Consider the following 22,357-nt stretch of genomic DNA (forward strand, 5'->3'; position numbering starts at 1 on the left):
GCCTTAGAGATAGGGTGAGGAGCTCGGACATTCGGGAGGGACTCGGAGTAGAACTGCTGCTCCTCCGGATCGAAAGGAGCCAGTTGAGGTGGTTTGGGCATCTGGTCAGGATGCCTCCTGGACGCCTCCCCGGGGAGGTGTTTCGGGCATGTCCTGCCGGCAGAAGGCCCCCGGGTCGACCCAGGACACTTTGGAGAGGTTACATCTCCAATCTGGTCCGGGAACGCCTTGGGGTCCTGCCGGAGGAGCTGGTGGACAAGGCCGGGGAGAGGACGGCCTGGAGCTCCCTAGTTGGGATGCTGCCCCCGCGACCCGGACCCGGATAAGCGGAGGAAGACGAGACGAGACGAGACGAGTTTTTATAAACTTGCTTGTTAGTTTTAGTTTTGTTTTTATTTTTTGAAAATGCTTAGTTTTCGTTTAGTTTTTATTAGTATCCATTATAGTTTTAGTCATTTTAGTAATATTAGTTATTTATAGAAAATTTTAGTCCAATTTTTTATTTTATTTAGTTTTAATGAGTTTTTACAACTTGTGAGTTAATTTTTATTGTTTGAAAATGCTTAATTTTCATTTAGTTTTTATTAGTTTCCATTACAGTTTTATTCTTTTTTGTAATATTAGTTATTTATAGAATTTTTTTGTCAAATGTTTTATTTAATTTAGTTTTAATGAGTTTTTACAACTTACTTGTTATTTTTAGTTTTGTTTCTATTTTTTGAAAATGCTTAGTTTTCGTTTAGTTTTTATTAGTATCCATTATAGTTTTAGTCATTTTAGTAATATTAGTTATTTATAGAAATTTTTAGTCCAATTTTTTATTTTATTTAGTTTTGATGAGTTTTTACAACTTGTTTGTTAATTTTTTTTTGTTGGAAAATGCTTAATTTTCATTTAGTTTTTATTATTTTCCATTATAGTTTTAGTCTTTTTTGTAATATTGGTTATTTATAGAAATTTTTTGTCCACTTTTTTATTTTATTTCGTTTTAATGAGTTTTTACAACTTGTTTGTTAATTTTAATTTAGTTTTTGTTGTTTGAAAATGCTTATTTTTCATTTAGTTTTTATTAGTTTCCATTATAGTTTAGGTCTTTTTTGTAATATAAGTTATTCATAGAAATTTTTTGTCAAAGATTTTATTTTATTTAGTTTTAATGAGTTTTTACAACTTGCTTGTTAGCTTTAGTTTTGTTTCTATTTTTTGAAAATGCTTAGTTTCTGTTTAGTTTTTATTAGTTTCCATAATAGTTGTAGTATTTTTGGTAATATTAGTTATCGATAGAAATTTTTTGTCAAATGTTTTATTTTATTTTGTTTTAATGAGTTTTAAAACGTGTTTGTTAATATTTATTTAGTTTAGATTTTTTTTAAATAATTAGTTTCCATTTAGTTTTTATTAGTTTCCATTACAGTTTTAGTCTTTTTTGTCATATCAGTTATTTATAGAGATTTTAGTCAAATTTTTTATTTTATTTAGATTTAATGAGTGTTACAACTTGCTTGTTAGCTTTAATTTTGTTTCTATTTTTTAAAAATGGTTAGTTTCTGTTTAGTTTTTATTAGTTTCCATAATAATTGTAGTCTTTTTTGTGATATTAGTTATCTATAGAAATTTTTTGTCAAATGTTTTATTTTATTTAGTTTTAATGAGTTTTAAAACGTGTTTGTTAATATTTATTTAGTTTTGATTTTTTTTTAAATAATTATTTTCCATTTAGTTTTTATTAGTTTCCATTACAGTTTTAGTCTTTTTTGTAGTATTAGTTTTTTTAGAAATATTTTGTCAAATTTTTTATTGTATTTAGTTTTAATGAGTTTTTACAACTTGCTTGTTAGTTTTAGTTTTGTTTGTATTTTTTGAAAATGCTTAGTTTTCATTTAGTTTTTATTAGTTTCCATTATAGTTTTAGTCATTTTAGTAATATTAGTTATTTATAGAAATTTTTTGTCCAATTTTTTTTACTTAGTTTTAATGAGTTTTTACAACTTGTTTGTTAATTTTTATTTAGTTCTTTATGTTTGAAAATGCTTAGTTTTCATTTAGTTTTTATTAGTTTCCATTATAGTTTTATTCTTTTTTGTAATATTAGTTATTTATAGAATTTTTTTGTCAAATGTTTTATTTTATTTAGTTTTAATGAGTTTTTACAACTTACTTGTTATCTTTAGTTTTGTTTCTATTTTTTTGAAAATGCTTAGTTTCTGTTTAGTTTTTATTAGTTTCCATAATAGTTTTAGTCATTTTGTAATATTAGTTATTTATGGAATATTTTGTCCAATTTTTTTATTTTATTTAGTTTACTGAGTTTTTACAAATTGTTTGTTAATTTTATTTAGTTTTTATTGTTTGAAAATGCTTAGTTTTCATTAGTTTCCATTATAGTTTGTCTTTTTTGTAATAGTAGTTATTTACAGAAATTTTTTGTCTAATGTTTTATTTTATTTAGTTTTAATGAGTTTTACAACTTGTTTGTAAATTTTTATTTAGTTTAGATTTTTTTTAAATACTTAGTTTCCATTTAGTTTTTATTAGTTTCCAGTACAGTTTTAGTCTTTTTTTTTTGTAATATTAGTTTTGTATAGAAATGTTTTGTCAAATTTTTTATTTTATTTAGTTTTAATGAGTTTTTATAAACCTGCCTGTTAGTTTTAGTTTTGTTTCTATTTTTTGAAAATGCTTAGTTTTCGTTTAGTTTTTATTAGTATCCATTATAGTTTTAGTCATTTTAGTAATATTAGTTATTTATAGAAATTTTTAGTCCAATTTTTTATTTTATTTAGTTTTGATGAGTTTTTACAACTTGTTTGTTAATTTTTATTTAGTGTTTTTTTTTGTTGGAAAATGCTTAATTTTCATTTAGTTTTTATTATTTTCCATTATAGTTTTAGTCTTTTTTGTAATATTGGTTATTTATAGAAATTTTTTGTCCACTTTTTTATTTTATTTCGTTTTAATGAGTTTTTACAACTTGTTTGTTAATTTTTATTTAGTTTTTGTTGTTTGAAAATGCTTAATTTTCGTTTAGTTTTTATTAGTTTCCATTATAGTTTAGGTCTTTTTTGTAATATAAGTTATTTATAGAAATTTTTCGTCAAAGATTTTATTTTATTTAGTTTTAATGAGTTTTTACAACTTGCTTGTTAGCTTTAGTTTTGTTTCTATTTTTTGAAAATGCTTAGTTTCTGTTTAGTTTTTATTAGTTTCCATAATAGTTGAAGTATTTTTTGTAATATTAGTTATCGATAGAAATTTTTTGTCAAATGTTTTATTTTATTTTGTTTTAATGAGTTTTAAAACGTGTTTGTTAATATTTATTTAGTTTAGATTTTTTTTAAATAATTAGTTTCCATTTAGTTTTTATTAGTTTCCATTACTGTTTTAGTCTTTTTTGTCATATCAGTTATTTATAGAGATTTTAGTCAAATTTTTTATTTTATTTAGATTTAATGAGTGATACAACTTGCTTGTTAGCTTTAGTTTTGTTTCTATTTTTTGAAAATGCTTAGTTTCTGTTTAGTTTTTATTAGTTTCCATAATAGTTGTAGTATTTTTTGTAATATTAGTTATCTATAGAAATTTTTTGTCAAATGTTTTATTTTTTTTTGTTTTAATGAGTTTTAAAACGTGTTTGTTAATATTTATTTAGTTTAGATTTTTTTTAAATAATTAGTTTCCATTTAGTTTTTATTAGTTTCCATTACAGTTTTAGTCTTTTTTGTCATATCAGTTATTTATAGAGATTTTAGTCAAATTTTTTATTTTATTTAGATTTAATGAGTGTTACAACTTGCTTGTTAGCTTTAATTTTGTTTCTATTTTTTAAAAATGGTTAGTTTCTGTTTAGTTTTTATTAGTTTCCATAATAATTGTAGTCTTTTTTGTGATATTAGTTATCTATAGAAATTTTTTGTCAAATTTTGTATTCTATTTAGTTTTAATAAGTTTTTACAACTTGCTTGTTAGTTTTAGTTTTGTTTCTATATTTTTCAAAATGCTTAGTTTCTGTTACAGTTCTAGTCTTTTTAGGAAGATTAGTTATCAGTGACAAGAATGAATAAAAGAATGGAAATTGTTGTAACAAAATCCCTCTGATCTTCAGGCGGACGGGGACTCATGCTCCTAAACCTTTTTGATGAAAGCTAGGTCAGCCATCTTGTGTGAGCTTTTCAAATGCACCTTCAGATTTGTGGGTTGTTTTTCTCAATGCCCCACATATTTGATCTTGTTCTATTACAAGACACCTGCTTTTACCTAAAACACAGTCATAATCAAAGTAATCCCAAATTGGACTCTGTCGCTTCCTCCCAACCCTTTGCCGACATGACGCTCTACGTTGACAAGACGAAAAATAAAAACAACTGGAAATTATGAACAAGACATAATCATGAAAACTAAGCTAATATTCTGTATAAATTCAGTTAGTTTTAGTTAATTTTGTTAATGCTCATTACAGTTTCATTTGTTTTTCAAATATTTGTTTTTATTTTTATTTCAGTTAACGAAAAAATGTATCGTTCTAGTTTCCGTTATTTTGTTAACAATAATAACCCTGTCAGAGGACTTCAAAGTGCTTTACACTACAGTGTATCATTCATGCAATGATGGTGATGAGCTAAAATGTAGCCACAGCTGCCCTGGGGTAGGCTGCCGTACACAGGCACCACCAGTCCCTCTGACCACCACCAGCAGGAAAGGTGGGTTAAGTTTCTTGCCCAAATAAGGACACAACAACAGGAACTGGGATCCTACAACCTTCTAATTACTGAGCAACCCACTCTACCTCCTGAGCTACCACCGCCCCATGTTTGTGCTTTCTGCATAAAGCAATCTGTTCTCTTAGTCCTGCATTCTGAGTCTGCAGACTCTGGTTCCAAGAATTCAACATGGCTGCCCTACTTTATTTTAATTCATCCATCTATCCATCCTTTCGTTCTCTTCCGCTTATCTGGAGTTGAGTCGTGGGGGCAGCAGCCTAAGTCGAGAAGCCCAGACTTCCCTCTGTCTAGCCGCTTAGGTTAGCTCTTCCGGGGAACCCCAAGGTGTTCCCTGGCCAGGCGAGAGACTAAGACCCTCCAAAGTGTCTCCCTCCGGTTGGACATGCCTGGAAAACTTCACCAGTGAGGAGTCCAGGAGGTATCCTAATCAGATGCCTGAGCCACCTCAACTGGCTCCTCTCAATGTGGAGGAGCAGCAGATCTACTCCGAGCCCCTCCCGGATGACCGAGCATCTCACCCTGTCTCTTAAGGGAGAGCCCAGCAACCATGCGGAGAAAACTAATTTCAGCCGCTTGTATCTGCAATCTCATTCTTTTGGTCACTACCCAAAGCTCGTGACCATATGTGAGGGTAGGAACGTAGATCGACTGATAAATTGAGAGCTTGGCCTTCTGGTTCAGCTCTCTCTTCACCATGACAGACCGGAACAACGCCCGCATCACTGCAGATGCAGCACCAATCCACTTGTCTATCTCGCGCTCCAGCTTTCCCTCACTCATGAACAAGACCTCGAGATACTTAAACTCCTCCACTTGAGACCTCAACCCTGACCCGGAGAAGGCATTCTACCCTTTTCCGACTTAAGACCATGGTGTCAGATTTAGAGGAGCTGATTCTCATCCCAGCTGCTTCACACTCAGCTACGAACTGCTCCAGCGAAAGCTGAAGATCACGTTCTGATGAAGCCAACAGGACCACATCATCTGCGAAAGTAGAGACCTGATCCTCAGGCCACCAAAATGGACTCCCTCCACACCTTGGCTGCGCCTATAAATCCTGTCCATAAAGGTTATGAACAGAATCAGTGACAAAGGGCAGCCTTGGCGGAGTCCAACTCTCACTGGGAACGAGCCCGACTTACTGCCGGCAATGCGGACCAAGCTCTGACACCGGTCATACAGGGACCTAACAGCTAGTATCAGAGGGCCTGGTACCCCATACTCCCGGAGAACCCCCCACAGGGCCCCCCGAGAGACGCGTTCCAGCACCTTCTCCAAATCCACAAAACACATGTAGACTGGTTGGGCAAATTCCCACGCACCCTCCAGGATCCCCCTAAGGGTATAGAGCTGGTCCAGTGGTCCACGGCCAGGACAAAAACCACATTGCTCCTCCTGAATCTGAGGTTCAACAATCCGACTGACCCTCCTCTCCAGAACCCCTGAATAGACCTTACCAGGAAGGCTCAGGAGTGTGATCCCCTGTAGTTGGAACACACCCTGCGGTCCCCCTTTTTAAATAAGGGGACCACCACCCCGGTCTGCCAGTCCAGTGGGACTGCCCCCGATGTCCACGCGATATTGCAGAGCCGCGTCAGCCAACAAAGCCCCACAATATCCAGAGCCTTAAGGAACTCCGGGCGGATCTCATTCACCCCTGGAGCCTTGCCACAGAGGAGCTTTTTAACTACCTCAGTGACCTCAGCACCAGAGATTGGAGAGGCCAACCCAAAGTCCCCAGACCCTGCTTCCTCACTGGAAGACATGTCGGTGGGATTGAGGAGGTCTTTGAAGTATTCTGCCCACCGATCCACAACGTCCTGAGTAGAGGTCAGCAGCACACCGTCCCCACTAGTGTTGGTAGCGCACCGCTTTCCCCTCCTGAGGTGCCGAATGGTGGACCAGAATCTCCTCAAAGCCGTGCAAAAGTCTTGCTCTATGGTCTCACCAAACTCCTCCCATGCCTGAGTTTTTGCCTCTGCGACCACCCGAGCTGCATTCCGCTTGGACTGCCGCACCTATCAGCTCCATCTGGTGTCCCACAGGCCAAAAAGACCTGATAGGACTCTTTCTTCAGCCTGACAGCCCCTCCCTGGGCTGCCACCTTACCGTGGTGGAGGGGTTTGAGTGTCCCAATAATTCTAGGAGCTAAACTGTCCTTTTAATAATGAATCTTGAAACCATTAAAGACAGTGGAAAAGGGGAATTAAAAACAGTTACTATAGCATGTTAAGTCATTATAAACAGTGGAGAATTAGTCCAGGTAGATCTAGCGTCCTCGCCTACTTCTGTTGCTGAAAAGTGGTATCATCTGTTGAGCTTGTGATGTCCTAAACACAAAAAGTTGTCATGGAATCAATCTCATTATCTAAATTTGCTGCTTTCCCTTCTGCTATTTTGAGTTTGTCAAATTTAGCGACTTATTTATTCCTTTTTTACGCGTATACATATCTTGCACGATGCATTTCTGGTTTGAAACCCTGCAGGCTGATCAGTGAACGTCAGCTGCACATGTCATGGCACAACCATGCAACTATGTGAAGGCATTTTTCTCAACTCTAACATTGTGTTAGATGACAAAATGATCTAATCCATCTTTGATTTCTGTTTTTGTCTTGGATGATGACAGAGGAATAAGGTGACGGAAGAACAAGGGATCAACAAGCGACTGCAGCAGGAGCTTCTGGACAGGGAATCTCAGCAAATGTAAGAAAAAATAAAATAAAAAATTACTTTAGCCGTAAAACTTGAACTAGATCTTTTTTAAAAGCTGTACTTGAGTGTTCCTTTTCAATATTTTTAAATTCTTCACACCTCATTGCTGAAGAATGAAGGATCATCAAATCAACGCCTTTTCCCTTCGCTTTGTGGACGGAAAGCTAGAGGAGCACTACTCCTCAGAGAAGGAGAAGCGGAGCGGCGCCGCCTTCAGCTGCTGCGTCATCGTGCTCTTCTTCATCACAGCAATGGAGGTGTTTATAGACCCTCTGTGAGTCAGCGTCGTCGTTTCATCTGAAGCTTAATTTCAATACAAAAATCTGTAAAATTTAAAAAGCCACGTAAACATGCTTGGATGAATTTATGTGGCTATTTTTTGTTAGAAGAACCGTGTTTAATCGTTGTGTTTTTGCTCCAGATTGTTCGTGAACTATGTGACCTTTGCAGTTGGACAAGTGTTGTTGCTAATTCTCACCGTTTGCTCCCTGGCTGCTATCTTCCCAAGGGTGAGGAAGTAAAAAAACAAACATCTGATTTTGACTTAACTGGATAGTTCAGATCTTTTGGAGTAGAATTTGTGGATATTTTCTGTTGAAACTGGAGGACCTAAATTTTGAGAAAAGAAGTTTCTGACCTGATTGATAAGCTAACAGCTAGTATGTGCATGGCCTCGACCAAAGTGGTTTGAAACAATTATTTTTAAGAAATCCAAAGTTTAAAAAGAAAGCCTATTGGTTGCTGCTAAATTGTATTACAAACATTTATATTGTAAGTTTTACACAACTGCTTTATTTGAAAATAATATTTCTATTGGAAGGGCCCCGTATCCACAAGGAGTGCTACAGCGACCTGCTGCTGCGATGATAACCATATAATTGTATGTAAATAATAGTGTATTGTTAAATAATAGTGCTTTAAAGGTTTTCAAAATGGCTTTTGCTTGAACTATTGTGAAATGTTATTTTATTTATCTTTTATTTAATTACAAAATTTAAAGATGTTTTAGGACAGCTGCACTCCATGCTTAGACTAGCTGTTAGCTTGTCAATCTAGTTAGACATATAAACTATTTCTTCATACTGAGCCCATTCAATGAACTCGCTAAAACTTTCAAAGTCCAACTTCATGATGACTCACCTGCCATTTTAATTATTATTGTGATAGTTTTGCTTTTTGACCTTTTATCATATGCAAACTAGGATCCAAGATCAGTTTAATAACAAAAGTTGCAGGATTTTTTTTTCTTTACCACAATTTTTTTTTTCTCCCAGATGTTCTCTAAGAGATTGGTATCTTTCTCAATGTGGATCGATCGCACTCGGTGGGCAAGAAACACCTGGGCCATGGCAGCCATCTTTGTTCTAACCATGGCTGTTATAGCTGACATGGTGAGCGTGTGTTTAGAAGTTTCTCTTTCTGTCATGCATTTGACACCAAGGTAGGGAAGTGCCTGCAGTCAGGATTCTGGAATTCATTTGGGACCCACGTGTGTCATCGTTTCATGCAACCCTCCTGCATGGGCTCCTTTCCATTAGTGTGTTTCCACTTTCTACTCATGCAACTGTCGCTGCCTTTTACCTGTCTGACTACATGTTCCCACCGGGGTCCATTAGCTGTCTGTCTTGCTGCCTTCTGGCTCATTTGGCTCGGCCTCACGAGAGAAACCTGCTACACACTCGGCTGCTTCCGAGGTCTGGCATGTAGATGCTAAAAGTAAACATCAGCTTTAGTGGCTTAGCAAGAATGTAAGTGGCAATTGTACCGTTAGAAGAAGTGTCTAAAATTACAACCATTTGTAACATATGGAGTATAGAAATATGAATGCAGTCCATTGCAGCTAATTCCTGTTTTAAAATAGAAATTATTTTTATGTTCCCATGTGACGGAAGAATTTTTTCCTCTGATTCATGTGGGGGGGATTTCTCATGTGGCACATCTCTGAAAAACCATATATTTTTTATTATCTTTGATTTTATTCAGTCACTCTGAGTTTTTCATGCAGTCTGAACATGAAAATAGTCTCCTACACCGATCTCCTGCATTAGCTTCTGATGGAAAATAGATGGTGAAACTCTAGGATTTGAAAATCTTGAACGATCTACGTCACCCTGTCACTACATTCATGGCTCACCCATCTTGACTCACAATGGGGAAGGCTGTTGTTGGTTTAGTTTCCAGGAAACAGCAGAGAACACCTCAGCCAGTAGAAGCTAACTGTTAGCATTAGCAACTTCATCACACAGCAGAACTCCTTCAGGCTTGTTATTTGTGGAGATAAAACATCCATGTCGCAGCACAAGTCAGTGGTAGGGTCATGTTGCTGTTATTCAATCAGAGGCAAGATGTCCAAATACCAAGAAATAAGACTCTGTCGTTTTCAGCTCTCCTCTGATCTGGCATTCGGCTAGTTCCTGAAACAATCAATCAATCAATACTTTATTAATCCCAGAGGGAAATTAGAGTTTCAGTACACACAATTCAAAGATCAGACATAATGTACATGGGCAAGACACATGACAAGAACTGGTGACTGTGGTCATTCGCAACCCTGAGTCGTGCTGCCTTAATAGAGATAAGAGGGTTTATATGAGGATTGGTTCAGGTGGAGGGAAAAAAGGCACTTCAGAGTTACCCTCCACCGGGAGGGCAGCTTTGCTCTGCAAAAAACACCTCAGACAGCAACACATTCTCACTCCCAGCGCGTCAAAAACAAACGCTTGGTCATCCACCCTCCACGTCAGACCCTTGATGCCAAAAGTGCCCTTTTTCGTTACTTATGTGCGAAAAGGGTTTTTTTCCCTTTTGTAACTGCAGATCCCAATGCAGCGTAAAACTGACATGATGAGATGTCCGCAGCCAGGGCACCAAACAAGCTCATTGTACCTCACCCTAACCTTATCCTCTTACTTAACCTTCCCCTCACCCCTATCCTAACCTTAACCATCTTGCTAGCGAACACGTTAGTGATGTGTCGATCGCTCTAAAAGCCGGCTCTATGAAGTGAACGGAGGGAGCCGCCTCGTCATTGGTCGAGTTTGGACCGAGGCAACACGAGGGGGAGGTTTCAACTACCACGGTGGAGGTTAAAAGTAGAGGGTATTTGTAACCTCCCCCTCGCCAGATGGTATGTTCTAACGTTCCTCTTGGGCGGCAAATACGAAAATTCACAGTCAGAATGGATGGGAAACAAACGCTTGATCACAGTGAGAGTAACGTTTAGGTAGCAAGAGGGTTAAGGTTAGGATGAGGGAGAGGGGAAGGTTATAAATAGTGAAACATTACGGTTTAGGTGCGGTTAAATGAGCTGGTTCGGTGCCGCATCAGCGGATATCTCATCACGTCAGTTTTACGCTGCATTGGGATCTGCAGTTAGAAAAGGGGAAAACCCCTTTTCGCACATATGTAACGAAAAAGGGCACTTTTGGTGTCAGGGGTCTGACGTAGAGGGTGGCTGACCAAGCGTTTGTTTTTGACGCGCTGGGAGTGAGAACGTGTTGCAGACAGACAGATATGCAACAAACTTCAGACAACACAACACAAGTGTTCACTAGGTGGGATGGTGGGTTGGGACTAACCCCACTTCAGTTCCTGCAGCAACAATAAGCAGCGCATGTCACCTCAGTGTGGATAGGGGGAGGAGCATTTAGGGTTGGAGGGTTGCAGTGACCCTGGACGCTTCAGTGGCCTTCCCACAGTCCCGCCCAGGCTGGGATAGGAGACAGAGTTGAGTTGCCATAGCGACGGCACATTCCACATATCTTCTGAGGGGGAGTTTTCGTTGGAGCCTTGCAGGCTCAAGGGCGCCAGATTCCAATTAGTAATTGTTTTGGGGCCAGACAGAGATAATTTCCCCTCTGTCTTACAGTCTGTTGGTCCTCAACCTCTCAAAATCCCAATAATGGACGTTAATTTATCCCAATCCGTGCTGATTCGTCCACTCTATCCTTGATGGCATCCATCTTTTGTGCTAAAGAATGAATCTCCGCCAAAGTCCCAAGCTTACGATTTATCTCGACGATTATTTGAGTCTGTGAATTCACAGCGCGATGCAAACCACCTCTGAGCTCCGGGATCAGGCCAATATTCCTCGTCAGCTCGTTAATTTTCCGCTAAGCCAGGTAGCCTCCAAGGCCGCTCAGCAGGAAACCCGACATAATTGATCATTTCCCAGAACAAACTTCCTGGTTAAGCTGAAATCGCGATTATAGAGTTGAACAGTTAGTATGTAGCACATGAAATCACACAATCTTACCATCAAAAGGACTTTGTGATGTTAAATCAGAGATCTTGTATTGATAGGGTGCTTTTGTTCTACAAAAGTCTGATTTTGCACACAAAATATTTCATTTAAAACCACCAAATTAACAGAATTAGCAAGAAAAACCATTAACACATTCATATCAGCACTTTTACTAACTTTTCCATGTGGGTGATGTCATCTGTTTCATTCTGATGTCCTTGTTTTCTGTCATTTTCACTGCTGCAGTTGACTTGTGTGCCACCATCCCTTCGGGTTTCCAACAGCAGCTTTGGGCCCATGTTGGAGTCACTTGGTGACCGAGGTTGTGCAGAAAATCCTAAATATTACAGCTACATGGCCGTGATGTCCCTTATTGCAGTCGCCATGTTGGTGCAGGTCAGTCACCTGATCAAATTAGGCCTCATGATCCTGGTCGTCACAGCAACAGGAGCCGTTAACATCTACAGCTGGCGGGACATATATGATCTGTATGACTACATACAGTTTGCCTCCTTCCGGTAAGAAATTGATCAAATTTCATGCAGAAATTCACTTTTTTTGGACTTTATAGTTGTATTTCAGCGTATTTTTTCTTTCCTCAGAATGTCCATGGTGCCATCTAAGTATCTCATGACAACGATGGTTATTGTCATGATGATTGGGTTTTATTTCTTTGCTCGACATGTGAGTTATTGTCGTTTCGAATCAGAACTTTGCGCTAATACGTTTAGTTTGAATAACCTTTCACGCATGCAGCTGGAGCGACAGTCCAGGAAGCTGTTCCTGTGGAAGATCGGAGTGCACGACCAGAAGGAGAGGGTATTCGAGATGAGGCGTTGGAATGAAGCGCTGGTCACCAATATGCTGCCAGAACATGTGGCTAAACACTTCCTGGGCTCTAAAAAGAGAGATGAGGTACGTGATTTCTGCAAGCCTCTGTCATCGTAATTAAATGTGCAACATCGCCACCTTGTGGTCTGCTCCAAAAACATGTTGCCGAGTGAATGAGCAATGTTCGATGTATTGTTTGCAGGAGCTGTACAGCCAGTCTTATAATGAAATAGGAGTGATGTTTGCTTCCATCCCAAACTTTTCTGATTTCTACACTGAAGAGAGCATCAATAACGGAGGCATTGAGTGTCTCAGGATTCTCAATGAGATCATCTCAGACTTTGACAGCGTGGGTTATGGCACTGAACATAATAACATCACACCCGTGTTTCAGTGGCACCAGGATGCAACCAGTGTCTTCTTCTCCCTTTAGTTATTAGACAGAGAAGAGTTTCGGTGCATCACTAAGATCAAGACAATTGGAAGCACCTACATGGCTGCATCCGGACTCACCCCAGAGAGTAACACAAATGGATACAGCAGTCATAAGGTGCCGTCCTTTCACCTCATAGTTGTTCCAACTCGTCACAAGGGTTCATGCTTTAACCCATGGACGTAATTTTCACTTTAGAAGTGGGGGGGACACGGGGGGGGGGTATCTTTATAGTATGCGCTAATGGTAAACAGGCTTCAACACAAACGGTTGTTTTCCTCTTGGTCCTAGAGCTCAACCAGTGTCAATTTAATATAGCGTAATGTCGTTTTTGGATGGTAAAAAGTGCAGGGGTCAAAACTTGACTTTGGAAAAAGTGGGGGGGACATGTCCCCCCTGTCCCCCCCCCCCAAAATTACGTCCATGCTTTAACCCTTTGATGCATAATGGTCACTACAGTGGACAGGTACTCAAAATTGTTATTTATTTGTTTTTGCTATTAAGTACAGCTGTTGAAGACTTTATTTTATTTGAGCCCCTCCATTTGGACTTCAGTAAGCCAACCCAACATATTTCATGCTCAGAATGCATGCTGTCCACTGAGGTGGACATGTAATAAACTATTTGTAAATTATAAAATTTTACAAAAAATATTTGTTGAAATTTGTTTCATTCACACCTAAACACGAATGAAAAAAATTGTTTTTTCAAAAATCATGGTTGAAGATTTCATAATTCATGCATCAAAGGGTTAAGTTGTGATGATAAAAATGTTCCATACTGTCTGACAGCCAGAGGACCGGTCTCTGATAGAACGATGGCAGCACCTCTCTGATCTAGCAGACTTTGCCTTGGCCATGAAAGTGACGCTGGACAACCTCAACAAACAGTCTTTCAATAACTTCATGCTGCGCATCGGTCAGTGTGTGCTGGAATGTGTGTGTGTGTGTGTTTGTAGGTGTGTGTGTTCATCCCCTCCCGTTGTTTCCTCCAGGTATGAATAAAGGAGGTGTTCTAGCTGGAGTGATTGGAGCTCGTAAACCTCATTATGACATCTGGGGGAACACGGTGAACGTGGCCAGCAGAATGGAGTCAACTGGGGTGATGGGGAACATCCAGGTAAACGAATCTGTTCGTGACAAATCTGATCACAAGGAGAGTGTGTGTCAACACTCCACTGCTATTTTGGTCCACAGCCTGGTCACCAGTCGCATCGATTACTGTAATGCCCTCCTCTCCGGTCTCCCTCTAAAATCACTCAACAAGCTACAGTTAGTCCAAAATTCAGCTGCCCGGATAATCACCAAGACCTCCACTTTTGATCACATCACCCCTGTCCTGTAACAACTTCACTGGCTCCCTGTCAAATAATAATAATAATATAAGATACTTCTTCATGCCTTTAAAGCCATCCATAATCTCGCTCCCCCATATCTTTCTGATCTCCTCCACATTGTCACTCGCACTTGCTCTCTCCGATCATCATCTTCACCTTCCCTGTCTGTTCCTCGCACACGTCTCTGTACTATGGGAGCCAGAGTTTTCAGCCACTCAGCTCCAAAACTCTGGAACGCTCTAGCGCCTGACGTCCGCAACATAAACTCCTTATTAACCTTCAAGTCTCAACTCAAAACTCACATGTTCCGCCTGGCTTACTCGTTGTAACTGTCCTCCTTCCATCCACTCTACCCTTGGGAATTACTCTTAGCAATTATTTCTTGTTGTTTGTATTGCTTGCTGTTCCTTATATTTTGTCTTGTGCAGTGACCTTGAGAGCTTTGAAAAGCGCTTGAAATAAAATGCATTGTTATTATTATTATTAAAACAGAAAGTATTTGCTCTGAGGAACCACTTTTGATCGGATCTGTTCATTCGCCTGATCTTCATCGCAAGGCCCCCCTTTTAGCAGGAGGAATGAACCACCTTGGCTTTGCTATTAATGTTTTATTTATGCTCAAGAGCCTAATGTGTTCTTAATGCATGCCAGCAAACATCATCAAGACCTTTCAAAGACCCCCCAGGTGGGTGAGATCATGGGCTCATGGACGTAATTTTCACTGTAGGGGGGGGGGGGGGGGGGGTATCTTTACAGTATGTTTTAATGAGAAACAGGCTTCAACACAAACGGTTGTTTTCTGCTTGGTCCTAGAGCTCAACCAGTGTCAATTTATTGTTTTTGGATGCTAAAAAGTGCAGGGGTAAAAACTTGACTTTGGAAAAAGTGTGTGTGGGGGGGGGGGTGGGGGTGGGGCACCCCCCCCCCCCCAAAAAAAAAAATTACTTCCATGCATGGGCTTATGGCATAGGATATGTGTGAGACTAGGGTTAGGGTTTAGGGTAAGGGTTAGAAGAAAAGTGTAGCAACGTCATGATTGCCTTCACACTGAAGCAGATTTTCCATAAGTGGTACAGCCGTGTTGTAATAGGTCGTAATGAGCTTGGCAGATTAGTCCAGAGTGAAGAGGGCCTCGGTGACACATGTTTCCATTGTCAGCTGTCTCCCTTGCATGGGTTAGGGTCAAATAAGCTCCTCCTAGCTGTTCCGAATGCACGTTTAAAAAGCCGTTGAGAAAGGGCTTTCTCTGTCTGTACACCAAAGCTGTGGAACGCATTACCACTGCTAGTGAGGCTAGCACCAACAGCTAGCATTTTTAAATCACGCCTGAAAACTCACTACTTCAACCTAGCTTATATAACATAATTATGACCATCACTTACATCTGCACTGTTTAAAAATGGACTCCACAATTATTGACTTCCGTACTGTTGAGGTTCTTTTTAAAATGTTTTTTCTAATTTTTACTTCACCCTGTGTCTTATTGATTTTTAGCTGTTAGTTTTGGGAATTTTGTTGTATTTCCTTTTTATCTTTTATCTGTGTTCGACATGTTTGTATAACGCCGGTTTAATTAATCTAACATTTTTAGTGTACAGCGCCTTGTTTGGTTGTAATGCCTTGTGAATGCGCTTTATAAATAAAATTGGATTGGATTGGAAATAAGTGCACACGCAATATATAATTGGAAAGCTCATATATGGTCAGTGGAACGTGTCTTAGGTGGCAGTGAACACTGATTTTTTTAAACATTTAAACAAAATCTTCCCTGCAGACAAAACTGACCCATAAAGGCATAAAGACTCATGACATTAGCTGAGATTAATTCTCTAATTTCCCTCTGGGATTAATAAAGTAATTTTGAAATGAATTGAATTGAATTGAATTGAATTAACTGGCTGTTGCACTTTTCAGTGGAATCTGTGTTGATCCTGTCAGAATAAACGCAGAGAAAAAAATGTATGAAACAATGCCTGCATGCATTGTTGTCCGATAGTAAAATCAAAACTGAAACTCTACTCCTCGCTGTGCGTCCATCTTTTTAACACCTCCTCTCTTACCCATGGTGTCCCACAAGGTTCTGTGCTGGGGCCTCTGCTCTTCCTCCTCTATCTGCTTCCTCTTCAGCACATCCTGAGCTCCTTCAAAGGAATCTCCTACCATCTTTATGCAGATGACATCCAACTGTACATCTCCTTTAAGCCCCATGAGATGTCTAAGCTGCAGCTGTTACACACATGCTTAGACTCTATCAAAACCTGGATGGTGGGAGCTTTCTACAGCTGAATGAAGACAAGACTGAGATCCTCATCTGTGCCCCAGACAAGCTGGTTCCCAAAGTCAGAGACTCTCTTGGTCAGCTTGCTTCTCACACCAAACCTTCTGTCAGGAATCTTGGCGTGACCTTTGACCCAGCTCTCACCCTGGATTCTCATGTCAGTTCTCTTGTTGGCTCTTCCTTCTTCCATCTCAGGAACGTTGCTAAGCTGAGTCCCATTCTGTTTCGCTCTGAACTTGAGACAGTTCTCCACACCTTCATCTCCTCACGCTTAGACTACTGTAACTCTCTTTTCACGTGTCTGAGCAGAACCTCCCTGAACCGTCTACAGGTGGTTCAGAACGCCTGTGCTCGGCTTCTGACCAAGTCCTCCAAACACACCCACATCAACCCGCTTCTCCTCCAGCTTCACTGGCTGCCAGTCAACTTCAGGGTTCATTTCAAGATCCTGGTTCTGGTCTATAGGGCCTTACATGGACAAGCACCATCTTACATTGGTGATCTTCTCAGTCCCTACACCCCCAGCAGGTCCCTGAGGTCCAGTGACCAAAGCCTACTGGTTGTGCAGCACCAGGCTAAAGGTCAAAGGTGACAGATCATCTGCTGCTGTGGCCCCCAGACTCTGGACCTCTCTCCCCCTGAGCCTGAGATCAGTGGACTCAGTGGTCTCCTTTAAAAAGCAGCTGAAGACTCACTTGTTCAAGCTGGCTTTTGTATGACCTTCTTCACCTCTCTCTCTTTATTCTGCTCTCCCCACCTATTCCACCTTCCTCAGGATCCACTGATTTCCCTCTTTCCCATTCACTCTCTCTCTTTCTTAACATTTTTTATCACAATTGTCTATTTTTTGCTCATTTTAAAAATATTTTTAAACATTTTCTAAATGCTTTTTTATATTTTTACATTTTTTGTTTTTGTGAAGCGCCTCATGATTTTTATCTTGAGAGGCGCTATAGAAATGAACTTTTCTTCTTCTTCTTCTTCTTCTTCTTCTTCTTCTTCTTCTTCTTATCTAACAGCTGAAATGTCTCCTCAGCTGTCATACGTTTCTACAGGAGTGATTCATCACTAAGTCAAACAAATCAGTTGTGTTCATTCTCTAAAACATGCAGAAAACATGCCTGAAGCAGAATCCGGCGCTAGCACATCTCAGCTCCACTTAAAAGACTGACAGGGATAGGTCAGCCACTCTGAAGTTGCAAGTGCAATTTTCTGACCACAGAGGGGGCTAGGGTCTGAGTGACATAACATTAGTCTTGTAAAGGGTCACTTTAGCACATGTGCTTTTAAAACAGCAGCAATCCACTTTGGTCTTGATGCTGCTTGGACTAGCGGTTAGCTCATCAATCAGGTTAGAACTAAACTCAGTTTCATCAAACTGAGGCTGTTCCAAAAGCTATCTACTGCAGGTAAGATATTAATTGGTCATAACGTTTTGACAGAACTTCACATAAAAAGTTCAGACTTTATTCTTCAAACTGACTAACTTATTGATGATTAAACTTTTCCCCTAATAGTCGAAACACAAAATAATTTGCATATTGATTCCCTGTTTTTGCATGAAACACAGAAATTTGACACCATTGTATCCAAACTAACTGCACATACTCACAAACAAGTCCCCCGCTCAAACATAATTTGGCTTTTATTGTTAGGATGCTGCTCACCTGTGTACCAACACTTTGTGTTTTGCCTTGCTGTCTCCCTCAGGTGGTGGAAGACTGCTACGACATCCTGAAAGAATACAGCTTCCGCTTCATTCGAAGAGGGCCCATTTTTGTCAAGGGAAAAGGGGAGCTTCTTACTTTTTTCATGAAAGGGAGAGATAAACCCGGCTGTAACGGGGGTCCAGGGACCACAGCTCTGCCACACCACGTCCAGGACCATTGCTGACACTTTTAATCTGATTAAATGAGATCAGCATGCTTATAGACTTCAGCATAATATTGAACATGCTCCACCTCTCTCCTTCATGGTTTATTTTGACGAATAGTTCATTATTCTGTAGTTTAAGGAAACAGACACAGACTGGCTCAGCATAATACAGTTCTATGACCATCAGCTATGACTGTTATAGCCTTAAAGCGACATTTCAGATCAGATTTTATTTTGAAAAGACGTAAATAGTTCTAGAATATCTCGCAGAACGTCTACATTTATATTATTAAATGAAACTTCATGAAACTGTGTGTTGTAAAACCTGGAGTCTTCAATTTAAATTATTTGCCAATATTTGCACCTGGCTTGTATGTAATTTCTTTAATTTCAGATTTGCAAAAATAATCCATTCTGAATGTTTTTTCTTACATTGTTAATAATATTAGCTCTGATTTTCTAAGGTTTTTAGATGCCGTGTTTTTTAATTCTTAAAACATTTTTGTTTATTGCTAAATGTAAGTTAAATGTTAATTTCTTAATGTGCTACAACACTGTAGGAAAAACGTATCTGGTTAAGTTAACTCACTCGCTGCCAGCGTTTCTCACCATTTTTACTGTTTTTTAAGAGTCACAGAACGTTGCGCGCTAGCATGATGTCGACGCCAAAACAACCAAAACAAAGCGGAGACTCACCTCTTACATCAGGAAGAATCCGCGTGTTTCGAGCGTTATCCGTTCTTTCATAATCCGTTGTTGAATTGTGATCGGTAGAAGCTTTTCCGGTTCGCGCCTCACTTTTTTTTACAGCAGCGGCCCAAAACGATCTCCTAACACATGGATGTTCTGCTTCCTGATCACGTGACGTGTGCAGATTAAGATCGGCTTTAGAGCTGAGATGTTTGTTCTCACGGTGTGGGGGCTCGTCCGACGCCCACACAGTAAAAACATTGGCAGTGAATGAGTTAATGAACACTGTTTTTTTTTGTTTTTGTTTTGCCCTGACCAGATTAAATGACTGACACAATGGCTCAATGTTACGATTATCTGTGAGTTGATTGATTTGTTGACACATGCCTGAGCTCCTGCAGTCTTCTAACATTTCCCCGAAAATGAACTTGAACTTAATGTCCTCAGGGACACCAGTCAGGGAAATAGAGCCTGTTTGCTTTTGTGGAAGCATGCAGGTATTTATTTAATCAACCTTATAATTTCAAGTATGTTTGCCAAAAAAAAAACGTCCTGTATATTTCTGGTTTTTCTTCTTCACAAATGAATCTCATCAAAACAACCCTTTGATGGTACAGCGCCTTGTCTGGTTGTAATGCCATGTTGAATGCGCTTTATAAATAAAATGGTATGGTATGGTATGGTATGGTACATAATAAAGATTGTCTTTTAAATTTCATTCAGATTTTTTTTGTCACAAAAGAGCACAAAAGAAGGAAGCTGAGTATAAAGAGAGTAATCTAATAAAATATCTGGATCAAACTCCACAAACGGTTAAGGATATCCCAGAATAAACAATTATATTCATCAATTTGGTGTAACCCAGCAATAGGGTGGGAAAGGAAGTCATCTGTTGGAATATGTGGAGAGAGAGGGGGGCATGAGAAAATTAGAGGATCTAATTGAGAACAGAACAATTAAATCTTATCGGGACTTGAGGCTACAACGTGGATAGTTTGGGTAATTTATGGAGATATTTCCAAATAAGAAGTAGCTTGGACAGTTTAGTTAAGGAGTTGCCTGAAGAGGACAATGTTGTACAGCTCTATTTAAAATTAGCAGAAAAGTATCATTCAGCATCTATGTTTTATAAGATGGCAGCCAAAGTATTATATGGAAATTATGATGGCTTAAGGCATGTTTGGCAGAGGGATTTAAGCATATGGTTGGATGGAGATTCATGGCAAAGGATAATGTCCAATATGGGATGGTTTACCAGGGAAGCACGAGGAAAGCTGCATATAAACGGTGTCGAAACTACTATATCTAAAACTGTTGCACTGTTACATAGAGCAAAAGGGTTGCTTGATAATAATTCACTATATTTGTTATATAACTCACTGATCATACCGTACCTGAACTACTGCATTGAAATCTGGGGAACAACCTATAAAACTTACACAAATTCCATTTACATCTGACAGAAAAAAGCAATAAGAATAATCACAAGGAGCAACTACAGAGATTCGTCCAATCCATTATTTATAAAATTAAAAACACTAAAATTCTATGATCTGGTGGACTACAATATTTTAAAATTTATGTATAATGCAAACAAAAGGAATGTACCTGCAGGATTAATGAAAAGATTTTCAAAAAGACATAGCAAATATGATTTAAAAGGACATGAATTATTTAACAAACCTAGACTCTGGATACTCATAAAGGAACATTGTGTGTCCTTATATGGAGTTCAATTGTGGAATAAATTAAATACTGAAATCAAGAATGCAAAAACAATATTGACTTTCAAAAAAGAGATGAAACATGAAATGATTAACCTATTTAGATCCGTTACATAAATGTGTGAGGGAAGTGGGGTTGGGTGGATGAAAGAAAATAAATAAATAAATAAATAAATAAATAAATAAATAAATAAGGAAACAAGTCTATGTATTCATTTGTGTGTATATGTATGTATAGATGTCTATAACTTTATGCTTCTCTCTGTGTAACTCGTTTTCTCTTTTTTTTCTCGATTCATGGCTTGAGATTGTGTGGGACAACCAGTCCAGGAACTATATTGTTCAATTTTTTTTTTAAGAATCATGATTGTTTCATTTGTATTAATGTTATTTTAGTTAAAAGGGGCAGATAACATAAGTTTTTCTTCTTTCTGTCCCCTTTTTCATTTTGGCTCGTAGCAATTTTTTTCTGTATTTTTATTTTAATGTCAATAAATGAAAAATGAAAAAAAAATTATAATAATAAGCGGACACATTATAAGATAATCCATTGATATTATTTTACACCGGATCATCTTTATTAAATGGGTTTAATGAAGAATAATTTATGCTGGAAATGTTAAAGGCAGGAAGGTACTTTTATTCATTCTATGTGGTCATGCACATGTTCAACCTTTTTGGAAAAAAATATTGAATACAATGCAAGAGTGGCTGGATATGCTGCTCCCGGAAACTGCTCGACTTTGTTTATTAGGAGACTCGTCGTGTGTACCGAGCATATCTACAACGGCAGGGGCCCTGGCCCTTACAGGTTTTGTTTCAGCAGCTAAAGTCAGAGTTTTGAGGCACCTGTTTGCAGAGACTGGATAATAATGATGACAGAAATTGCATCTTATGATTATAAATTGCTAAAATGAAGGGAAAAAAGACTCGTATTTTGAAACCTGGAATGAATTTTTCTTTTTTATTGGTAAAAAGATATAAAAGTTGTTGGACAGCATGTTTTGAAATTATTATGAATTGTGGTTGTGTGTGGTTTTGAGCTAGCCTGTGCTGTAAGGGGGTGGGTTATTTTGGTATTTTGTTTTTGTTTGTATGTAAAAATTTGGAAAACTTAATAAAAAACTTAAATAACAAAAAAATTTCATTCAGATTTTGTAGAATGAAAGAATATATTAACTGACACTTTTTAAATGTTATTGTATATGCATTTTTACGTTTTCAGATTATCGTATTTACAATATTTAAAACCACACCTTTAGGTGTAGTAAGAAATACAGTAGAAGACATGGTGGGTATACTAGTTTTACTTTTTAACTATGCGGAGTATATTTTTGCTAGCTGAATATCTTGTGTATTTTATTTTGTTCTCCATCTTAACAACATAATGTTTTAATGTCATGTATCACATTTTCTGTATATGTAAGAATTTAAGCATTTTACTTAGATAATAAAATCATCACGTTACTGTCTGTATGTACATAAATGACCATTTGAAACACGATGAACTTTTT

The 22,357-nt window shown here is 38.3% G+C and overlaps 1 protein-coding gene across 1 annotated transcript in view; it reads left to right on the forward strand.

Annotated features, from left to right (window-relative positions):
* Positions 1-19,153, forward strand: part of LOC107377979 (adenylate cyclase type 3) — a 32,424-nt gene extending 13,271 nt beyond the window's left edge. Inside the window, exons 9-20 of the mRNA XM_015947961.3 lie at positions 7,348-7,424; positions 7,546-7,707; positions 7,855-7,942; positions 8,708-8,824; positions 11,923-12,194; positions 12,279-12,360; positions 12,433-12,591; positions 12,710-12,856; positions 12,941-13,057; positions 13,732-13,858; positions 13,935-14,059; positions 18,265-19,153. Coding sequence (XP_015803447.2) covers positions 7,348-7,424; positions 7,546-7,707; positions 7,855-7,942; positions 8,708-8,824; positions 11,923-12,194; positions 12,279-12,360; positions 12,433-12,591; positions 12,710-12,856; positions 12,941-13,057; positions 13,732-13,858; positions 13,935-14,059; positions 18,265-18,447 — 1,656 coding nt within the window. The 3' untranslated portion in view covers positions 18,448-19,153. The remainder of the gene's footprint in view (positions 1-7,347; positions 7,425-7,545; positions 7,708-7,854; positions 7,943-8,707; positions 8,825-11,922; positions 12,195-12,278; positions 12,361-12,432; positions 12,592-12,709; positions 12,857-12,940; positions 13,058-13,731; positions 13,859-13,934; positions 14,060-18,264) is intronic.
* Positions 19,154-22,357: the final 3,204 nt, after the last annotated feature.

Source organism: Nothobranchius furzeri, chromosome 2 (assembly GCF_043380555.1).
Source record: "Nothobranchius furzeri strain GRZ-AD chromosome 2, NfurGRZ-RIMD1, whole genome shotgun sequence".
NCBI classification, from domain to species: Eukaryota; Metazoa; Chordata; class Actinopteri; order Cyprinodontiformes; family Nothobranchiidae; genus Nothobranchius; species Nothobranchius furzeri.